The sequence below is a fragment of the Acomys russatus genome, chromosome 2 (assembly GCF_903995435.1).
Source record: "Acomys russatus chromosome 2, mAcoRus1.1, whole genome shotgun sequence".
Taxonomy (NCBI): Eukaryota; Metazoa; Chordata; class Mammalia; order Rodentia; family Muridae; genus Acomys; species Acomys russatus.
In genome coordinates, this window is record NC_067138.1 from 36,393,349 (window position 1) to 36,404,136 (window position 10,788).

The following is a 10,788-nucleotide window of genomic DNA, read 5'->3' on the forward strand; positions in this document are numbered from 1 at the left end:
AAGCTATGAAATAAAGAGTATATTTCCACTCTAAATACAAGGGACTGTGGCTACCTAAAGTCAAACTAGTAGAATGCTAATCAAGTCTTAAACCCAGTTTCTACGAATTCTGGGTCTCAGCTCCTTTAATGTCTACACATATTCTTTGTTGGGATAAAGAAATGGTTCATAAAAATAGGATACTATTAATGAATTCAGTTTTTAGTACACTACTTACCTAGTTCCTAAAGCATTGGCTTTTGTAAATGAGTTTTCATTTTCATCACAAAACTCGCAAGTTGCTTGGGATAACAAAGACCCATTAACATTTCTTTCCACTGTACAAGATACAGGCAAAATGGTGAATGTTGTATTAGACACTCTGAAGTATTTACATATTCCTATAATTATTAGCATTATAATTAGAATACATTATATACATGTATGAAATTGTCAATTAACAACTTTAACTAACAAAAAGTAAAAATATTATATATCTTAATAACTTACGGGATGATCCTTATATTTATTGAAAACCTTGGACCTCTAACTGTTGTCCACAGGGGAACCATAGTGGGTCAGGGGTACCAAGAAAGAGTCGAGGAAACTTCAACCCTGGAAACCTCTAATGTGAGGATGGCAGGAGTTGGTTATCTCCCAACCTTGTGCCACAAGCTGGCTCCCTCCACCATCAAGAACTTACTGCCCTGACAGTGACCCGGCTTTATCAGGGCCTGCCCCACCCCCACTCCCCAGACACTACAGGCTGTGAGCATGCAGATGAAGCACCTTCCAACACCCCTGCCCTGGCCAATGGTACACAGCTATACAAACCTTGCCCACAGAGGCATAAACACCCCCTCCCCCCAATAAATGGAACTCATTCTCTGAAGCTGTTCCTGAGTGAGTCCCTTACCTGCGCACTCACTGCTGACTGACACCCTGCACTGCACTCATCCACTCCTGGCTAAGTTTCACGCCCTCCAGCCCAGCACGGTGGTGTGCAGCTAGCCTAACTACCCCAGGGCGAAGCGGGCACCGGGCAGCAGTCCACGTTATGAAATTTTCTTTAGTTTGCAGTCTGGTTTTGGGTACTTTTATGTGTGTATGTGGGTAGGAGTGACTGTGCATGGATGTGTAGGGAGCAAAATCAAATGGGTGTCTTCCTCTATAACATTCTACCTTATTGTTTGAGACAATCTCTTGCCAAACCTGGAGCTCACACTTTATGTCTGGGGTCAAATCTGTTTACACACACACACACACACACACACACACACACACACACACACACACACTACTAATGTTGCTGACATTATAGATGTGTGCACATATTTGGCTTTAACATGGGTCCTGGGGATGTAAACTTGTGAGAACATGTTTGGCTGCAAGTACTTACCCCTTGAGTTTTGGTACTTTTATTTTTATGGCATTTAAATGTTTTATGCAGTCAAATTTATCAGTTTTCCCTTTGATGGTCTTGGTATTGTTTTTCTATACATAGAAAACTTACATGCAAAGAATGTAAGTTTGTCTTTACTTTAAGACTTGTCATGCTTTACAGTAAATATTTAAATATTGGATATAGTTGGAATTTAAGGACTGAGGTAGAATGTTTTCTTAGCAGCAGTTACAAGCCAGTCAGTCTAACCCTCACTGATAGAAAATGTCAGTCTTTCGTACCAATTTGCCACGCGGATTGGACTCACTTTGATTCTGTTTTAAGTTCCATACATGCTGTTGTTGAAAACATAAAACTTAAATGCTATGCCTGGCAGAATATATTACTAATATCATCCCTTGATATGCAAGTTGGTGGGACAGCTGACAGTTTTTGTAATGTTTAATTGTCTCAACCAATTATGAAGAGTATATTTTCATTATGAAAGCTTGCTGTTGGCAGGCCATCGAGGCAGCTGTGATGGTCATGTGACCTGCAGCTTTTCTTTTATCTTTCTTCTGTCTCTGTTTTTCAGCTGCAGGCTAGAGCCATGTGGCTGACTTCTCAGCCTAACTCAAGCAGCATGGATCAGCTAGGCATGACTTTCCCCTTACTCCCTCAACTCCCCTCCTCTGGGCTGAGGTTTACAACTTGCTGACCCTGAGTTGTTTTTCTTTTAAACTCCAATAAAACTGTCCTTAGCTAAAAAACAAAACAAAACAAAAAAAGTCTGCTTTCAAATGTCATTTAAATATATCTTCAATTGATTTAGCCTGTACATTTCTTCTAGAGTTTGTTTCATTATTTTTCTTTTCTTTTCTTTTTTGGTGTTTCAAGACAGTGTCTCTCTGTGTCAGCCTTGGCTGTCCTGGAGTAGCTTTGTAGACCAGGTTAGCCTCGAACTCACAGCAATCCTCCTGCCTCTGCCTCCTGAGTGCTGGGATTGAAGGTGTGCACCACCACACCGGGCTACTTTTATTTTCTCACATCACATTTTCTAATGACTGTTTTATATAGAATATGTCTTTTTAATATTAATTTTTCAATATCCCTTTCTAAGAATGGGCATTAGGAAACATGTTTACACCTTTGCTCTATTAGGGTTGATGGCTGTCATACTTGGTTGGGGGTACACACCTTTAAACCCAGCCCTTGGGTGGCAGAAGCAGGCAGAGACTGATCTACAGAGCAAGTTCTGGGGCAGCCAGGGCTATACATAGACACTGTCTCAGGGCCAGCAGGAGGGCTTGGAGTGGTATCTGAGGCCCATGTAATTTCTGCAAGTTGTCTTTTGATGTCCACACCAGCATGCAATACACAGGTGCACATCTAAGTGCTTGTGTGCACATGTACACACATAAATAAAAAATATAATATAGATATCATATCATGTTTTATTAAGGAAATATTTAATTTTGAATTGGGAATGATTCTTAAATTTTCTTTTCAATGCCTGCTGTGTTAAGCGTCATGAAAATTTGTACTACAACAACTTTTAGACAACTACAAAGCCATATTAGTTAATGTCATTTACAAAATAAGCACAAATAAAAATTCATCATCACTATTCTATAAATATTATATTCTTCTTCTTACCTAATATATAGCCAGTGGGACAGTGGCATTTTCCTTCAGCAGTTAAGCCACTAGGGCAAGAAATACAGTCCCATCCATCTTTGGTAACACCTTTCTAAAGTTAAAAAAAAAAAGACGTTTTCTTTAGTTGATCATATAAGTTCAAATAATATTTGTCAACATTGCATTCACAAATATAAAAACAAAACAACTCAAGATAATTTTATAAATAAAAGCCAGTTATCAGTTTACTTTTACTTGTCCTTAAATATTCTAATTATTAAAAATCAAGTTTATTGGCTTTTAAATTTTAAGTTATGATTCCAAGTGGGTTAATGACATGCCAACTATAAAGTTATTAATTTGATTCAAGAGAATTCAATAAAACACTGATCCAGTTCATTAGTAAAAGTGTACTAGCAAAGGTTTTAATAAATTTTAAAATTATGAAGACTTGACCTTCTTATAGTATATGGTTTAAGAAAAATCCAGAATAAGTCATTAAAAATACAGTTATTCTAAGCATTACAGCAGTGAGGAGAGGAGGCAGTCATAGTTGATCTGAAGGTTAGGTTCTTTGATTCATGTAGAACAAGTTCGGCTTTGACCAGAGGTACAGTCCTGTTTATGAATGCACAGAGGTGTAGCTTTAAGACCTTATTAAACAAGCATTGTTAACTGAGACCAGTGACCAGCAAGCCCAGACACAAATTCTGAGCTCGGGAATCAAAGCAGCCACAGAAAGCAGTGTCAGCAGTGTTAGCAGCATCAGTAGTGTTGGCAGCATCAGTAGTGTTAGCAGTGTCAGCAGTGTCAGCAGTGTTAGCAGTATCAGTAGTGTTAGCAGCGTCAGTAGTGTTGGCAGTGTCAGCAGTGTTAGCAGTGTCAGCAGTGTTAGCAGCGTCAGTAGTGTTAGCAGTGTCAGCAGTGTTAGCAGTGTCAGCAGTGTTAGCAGTGTCAGCAGTGTTAGCAGCGTCAGCAGTGTCAGCAGCATCAGTAGTGTCGGCAGTGTTAGCAGTGTCGGCAGTATCGGTAGTGTTAGCAGTGTCAGCAGTGTTAGCAGTGTCAGCAGTGTCAGCAGTGTTAGCAGTGTCAGCAGTGTTAGCAGCATCAGTAGTGTTAGCAGTGTCAGCAGTGTCAGCAGTGTTAGCAGTGTCAGCAGTGTCAGCAGTGTTAGCAGCAGTGTTAGCAGTGTCAGCAGTGTCAGCAGTGTTAGCAGTGTCAGCAGTGTTAGCAGCATCAGTAGTGTTAGCAGTGTCAGCAGTGTCAGCAGTGTTAGCAGTGTCAGCAGTGTCAGCAGTGTTAGCAGCATCAGTAGTGTTAGCAGTGTCAGCAGTGTCAGCAGTGTCAGCAGTGTTAGCAGCATCAGTAGTGTTGGCAGTGTCAGCAGTGTTAGCAGCATCAGCAGTGTTAGCAGTGTCAGCAGCATCAGTAGTGTTGGCAGTGTCAGCAGTGTTAGCAGCATCAGCAGTGTTAGCAGTGTCAGCCATTTTAGCAGTGTCAGCAGTGTTAGCAGTGTCAGCAGTGTTAGCAGTGTCAGCAGTGTTAGCAGTGTCAGCAGTGTTGGCAGCATCAGTAGTGTTAGCAGTGTCAGCAGTGTTGGCAGCATCAGTAGTGTTAGCAGTGTTGGCAGTATCAGCAGTGCCAGTAGTGTCAGCAGTGTCAGCAGCATCAATAGTGTCAGCAGTGTCAGCAGCATCAGTAGTGTCAGCAGTGTTAGTGTCAGCAGTGTTAGCAGTATCAGTAGTGTCAGCAGCATCAATAGTGTCAGCAGTGTTAGCAGCATCAATAGTGTCAGCAGCGTCAGCGGTGTTAGCACCGATAGCTGGTGGCTGGTGGCTGGCGGCATCAGCGGAAACAAAACCAATAAACACAGAACACACAAAGCTCACACTCTCAAAGATAACCAGTTAGAAACAAAACATGCAGTGGTCACTATCATTCATACAGTCAACCGAGCTTGACTGATTTCTACCTCACTCCTGTATTTACCACACAACCTATGGATACGCCAGAAAACACAGGCCTTTTGCCCTGGATGGGAGTGAAAGGGTTTTGTAAGTGGATGAGGGGTTTTAAGTGCCCCATACCCAAGGATCCACCTGGGAAATTGGCAATGGAAAAGATGTGTCAGCTTGTGTGGTTTGGAGGAGGGGAATGGCTTATGAACCTGGGGTCAAGTGGATATGAGGAGCAAAGGAAACAGAGGCTCCTCCTTTACCTACAGCATCCCTCCCCAGCAAGGGGACCGGAGAGCTTGGTACCACTAGGAAGGAGTGAGTCAGGGGAATGCCTCTAAAGATACAGCTAACGGGTAGGGTTTAGTAAGCCTGGCCCTCTACTCCGATAATAGAGGAACGAGAAGAGGTAGGTTCCCCAAACTCCATTAGGACTGAAAAAGTGTCCCTGGTGCCCAGAAGGACGCTGAGTGTGGTGCCCACCGGAGGCTCCCTATCAGAGACGGCGGTGGTCGGGCCAAGGGAACCAGGGCCTCCTTGGTCATCCACGGCCAGATCTAGAAGGACATGAGGACAGTCAGCAGCTCAGTGTCCCTCTTGATGGCGGGTGGGCACAGCTGGAATGTTTTGCAAGGGTTTGGACAGACCTGGCCCCAGTGACCCTTCTGACTGCATTTGAAATGGGGACCAGGAGAGTCTCTGGCTGTGGGAGCCTGGGCAGCTGCTATGGCCAGCTGACTGGGTCTAGCTAGCATCAGGGTTTTTCATCTCTCCCGAGGTACATCTTGAAGGCCACGGCTAAGACTTCTGTCTGTGGAGTCAAGGGTCCTTTTTTAGAGGCCAGAAGGAAAGGATGAAAACTGAGCTGGGGTGGGGGTGGGGGCTCTTTTCCACAGGAAAGGATTGGGGAATGGCGTCACAAAAGCCATGAGACCCTAGGGAAGCTGTGGGATTCCAGGCAGCTCCAAAGGGAAGGTGGGAGAAGAGGGCAGGAAGGGGTGCAACAGCCCAGTAGGGCCTAAGGAACTTCAGGGTTACAGTTCTGAGAGTGGTGGGGTGGGGCCAGGTGAAGAAAGCTTGCTGTAGACTTAAAGACCATGGCTAGGGGGGTACCTCTGCCTCCAAGAGTATCATAGGGGTGCCAGATGCTGGATGGTCACTTCCTCTGACTCAGGGAAAGGTTTACACCAATCAAACAGGAAACAACTAATTGCCACTGGTGAGCGAGGAGCTGAGCTCCTGCTGAGCCAGAAAGTGAGTCTGTTGCTGGTGCACAGAACATGAGGAATAGCGTTCCAGTGAAGCTGAGATCTCAAGGGGAAAGGCAGGTACCAGGGGAGAGCCTGTCCAGTCACAGGACCAATGTTAAGTGCTGCAGCTCTGAGGAAAAAGGTATCGTGGCAGTCTGGAGCCAAGTCACACCACACACCTCACACAGGAGATGCACTGGGAGAGGGAATCTCAGGAGGGTGGCTGCCTCTGCTTGGATAAGAAGCAGCAGAGGACTGAGCAGAAGCCAGGGTTTATAGAACATTTCTTGGGGAGGAGATTTCCAGGATTGGGATTGGTGGGATTTCAAGTCTAGAGCTTGGGACCAGCCCAGGGATTTGGTGGGATTGCAAGTCTTGATCTTGGACTTTTTACTCTGTAGGGTAGAGGCTAGGTCCAGCTATTAGAACAGATAGAATGTTCTGTGGATAGAACCTAGCAGGTGGAGGTCCTGAGGGAGAGGCCTGGCCACGCACATGGCTTGCTCAAGGGGCTTACAGTTATGCCTGAAATCAATAGAGATGAATGCCAACAACTAGTGAATGACACAAATTAGACTTTGTTGAAGAGACTGGACCTTATTAAGAAATGTTTCTGGGCTGGAGAAATGGCTCAGTGGTTAAGAGCACCACCTGCTCTTCCAAAGGACCGGGGTTCAATTCCCAGCAACCACATGGCAGCTCACAACTGTCTGTAACTCCAAGACCTGACACCCTCACACCAACACACATAAATTTAAAAAAATAAATAAATATTAAAAAAAAAGAAATGTTTCTACATTGGCATGCTTCTATAACACTAAAAACTACATTAGTTTCAATAATGTCACTGGAAAATAAACCTGTCCCCAGAACTATATCCACAGCCCTTTGTCATTAGTCATTTCACTACAGCTAGTACTTCTAACACATGAATTAAAATAAATATGGCAATCAGACCTACAGAACGAACAGTTCAGAGGATTACTGCTAATGTATTAGACTCTGAGATTTAACTTTCAATAGAATAAGAAACATTACAAAAGGTGGTATCGGCACACGCTCGTAATCCCAGCAGCCTCACGCCTGGAATCCCGGCACTCAGGAGGCAGAGGCAGGTGGATCTTTGTGAGTTCGAGGCCAGCCTGGTCTAGAAAGAGAGTCCAGGACAGCTAAGGCTACACAGAGAAACCCTGTCTTGAAAATACAAAAAATAAAACAAAAGCCAACAACAAAAAATACTCAGAACTGTTACAGACTCCTAATTAGCTTAAATGATTAGAAAATATATCTTTATTCACTATAATTTAGGCCATGTAGCACCTGCTAATTGGATTTTCCTGATGCAATGAAGTCCCAATATGCAATGAACTGACTAACCAAACTACAGAACATATTTAGATTCCTACTGATGCAATTAGCATCTCATAAACTTATTGTACCTTGCATAGCATTATGAATATCAATTATCACATAAGATGAGTGACACTGTAGATGTAATACACTGAAAACCATCTGTATCAAAGAATATTTACCCTGAATTGTTCTACATATGTAACACTCACCTTCTCGTCTCTATATCTGAATTACTCTATGAAGAAAGCGGACATAATTTTTCACAGCTTTGTTCTTTGGGATATCTGACGCAAACATTTTCCTAACAAAATGAAATTTTGTTTTTTTCCCCCTAAGTTTTCATATAGTTTTATTGACCTCTCAAAAGTTACACTAACAAAGTTAGCTTAATAACGTTAAAGTTTGTGAAGAATGGGAAAGATTATATTGAAGTTTGAGAGATGAAGACATTTATTAATTTTTTCACAAAAGTTATTTTAAAATAAATTCTTCATACCATGTTTTCTGGACACTTTTTACAAATAATGGAAGGTCCTCCGTTATTAGAGAGCATATAATATCCTGGTAGACATGCACATGAAGTTCCTAAAAAGAAAAAGAGACAATTTTGTCCTTAGTAAATAAAACTCCGAGACAGGAAAACTTAGCAGTTCTTAAGGTTATGAAGCTGGGAGCTGTGGAGTGTGCTTGTAATGCTGATACGTGGGGGTGGGAGGTGGCAGGAAGATCAGGCAGGTGTGCACTCACAGGGGATTTACGTGAGGCAGCCTGAGTTGTGTGTGTGTGTGTGTGTGTGTGTGTGTGTGTGTGTGTGTGTGTGGTGTCTGGGTCTCTCTGTGTGTATACATGTGAACATTGAGTGGGTCACTGATTTATAACTTAGCTTCTTGCCTAGTAAAATGGAGAAAATAACAGAAGCTACGTAATAGGGTCAAGACTCAGAAATATGTCTGGCATACATCTGGTATTATGTTGCCACCTTTTAAATTGCAATTATTATTAAAATACGAAAACTACTTACTTGCTATAGGAATTACACTCCACGTCACTAAGCTGTGTATGTGTGTTTAATGAGTTTTAATTTTGCCAATATCTTATTGGGGAATTATTTTCATTCAAATATATCACTGTTACTCTTTGTTTAGAAGGACAGCAATTGCTGTTCAGTAATTACACCTCAGCTTGTCTAGGTAAGTTAAGGAAAGACTTCTCCAAGCAGAAACAGCACCCATAGGAGTCTATATGCAACACATCTTCATTCATAATCATGAAACTGACACAACACAAAACACGTTTTCTCTTCACCACGCCCCCAACACACACACACACACACACACACACACACACACACACACACACACACACACACACACACACACTCTTCTGCGCTGCCCAACAACTTCAGTGAGACTATCAGGCCTAAAGACGGTAGAGTTAACCTAATTGAGACGCCAAGCATTTCAGATTTTAGTAAACAGAAACACACTTATTCGGAGTAGTTTCAGTGAGAACTAGATCAATTGATGCTACTAAGTCTAAAAGGACATTCGGAGCCAACAGTAAGAATCAACAATAAAACAGGCAGGTCCTAAGGGAATCTGGAATCCTAGATGCAAAGCTGGGAATACATAGGTGGGGGGGGGGGGGGCCGTGAGAGAAAAGAGACAAGAGTTCTCTTAACTTCTGTGTAAGGCACACAACATCTGGATTTCAGTGTCCTTTTGTGTACAGTGTAGAGTCTGATCACAGTTACTGTTGCAACCAGCTCTAAATCTCTTGAATTTGGAATTAGAATAAACGGTCAGGAAAGTTTGATTACTAATTCACATTTCGCTGCCCCGCCCCCATCCTTTCTTTCCTGTCAGGGCACCTCACTCGTAAGTTATTTCTATTCGACTTTTGTTAGGAGACTTTCTAGATGCTATCTTAAGGATTCCCTGCAGTGATTGACACCTGGAAATGATTCCTGGTTAAGGGTAGGGTGGTGGGGCCAGCGTTCCTAATCTCTTAAGTGTGCGAATTGCAACCCTCCCAGGAAAACCTTTTCTTAGGCAAGGTGGCCGTGCGTTTTCCTCTAACAAGATATCTGGCTGTCAGGAGACTGTCATTTTGGTCAGGGTCCATCCACCCTCAAGCCACCTCACCTAGAGCATCCCGCCTCTGGTTGGCACCACACGGGGCACAGGAGAGTGCTGAGATGTCGAAGTACTGGTTGAGGTCGCACGTCTCCGGCCGCCGGAAAGGGAAGGAGAAGATCTGAGCCCATGAGACTTCGCAGAGTACCAAGAGAAGGAACGCAGTGCCAGTCCGGGCTGAAGAGCAGGATCCGGCCGCCATGGCCACCACAGGCCCTGCACGCGTCGCCATGGTACCCGCACCCAAGGTAAGCTGTCGCCCGCTCCCCAGCAGCCTCCGCGGCGAGTTCGCTGAGCTGATTGGACAACCCGGTTCGGCACTCTCAGCTTGGCCCCGCCTGGTTGCTAGGTTACAGCGCACGCAGGAAAAGATGGGTCAGAGGCTAACTACTGTTTCAAGAAGGTGGCAATGGCATCCACAAGAGAAATAAGAGGCAACATAATTTTCACAACAAAGGAGCTATAGTATGTATTTTTAAAAAATCTCACTGAGGACAGGGGTTGTTTCAGGTCCTGAGCTTGATTTTCAGCAAAGTAAAACAAACAAAAGCATTGATTTCATATGCAATATCAGAATACCTTTATGACAAAAGACTTGGGGAATCCCTGGCCTACTAGACCTTTTTTTTTTTTTTTTTAACTTTCCTTGTTAGTGCTTAAAGCATGTGTATAAAGCTCATCTTACTTGGTTGAAAACCAAATTTGCACATACATGAATGTTGCCTTTAAAGTAGACACCCTTGAAGAGTGTTAGTTCATTACACTCATAGATAATTTATGCCTCCCAAGACAAAATAGCCTTTAATACATAAAGTTCAATTCTATTTTACTGTGTGTGTTTGTGTATGTGTGTGTGTGTGTGTTAGACTTTTGTATCTGTTTATCCTTTTCTCCCCAATAAAATCATCTGGCATATGCTTTTTTTTCTTATCAGTAGTAGCTTGCCCTGAGTTTTGTATTCTCAGAAAAGTTAAAAGTTTTGTAATAAAAATGGTTCTCTGACCTTAGTAAGGAGGATATATATCATTGTCTTTCTCAAAAGACTAACTCTGATCTGGTTTCTAGAATGTAAGAAAAGAGTTGTTTGCTCTTATGAA

The 10,788-nt window shown here is 42.9% G+C and overlaps 1 protein-coding gene across 1 annotated transcript in view; it reads right to left on the minus strand.

The window, feature by feature from the left end:
- Tmem67 (transmembrane protein 67) overlaps window positions 1–9,939 on the minus strand; it is a 45,844-nt gene extending 35,905 nt beyond the window's left edge. The window contains exons 1-4 of the mRNA XM_051160405.1: window positions 9,701–9,939; window positions 8,053–8,141; window positions 3,017–3,110; window positions 218–317 (exon numbers count right to left, since the gene is read on the minus strand). Of these exons, the coding sequence (XP_051016362.1) occupies window positions 218–317; window positions 3,017–3,110; window positions 8,053–8,141; window positions 9,701–9,923 (506 nt within the window). The 5' untranslated portion in view covers window positions 9,924–9,939. The remainder of the gene's footprint in view (window positions 1–217; window positions 318–3,016; window positions 3,111–8,052; window positions 8,142–9,700) is intronic.
- Between the last annotated feature and the right edge of the window lie 849 nt (window positions 9,940–10,788).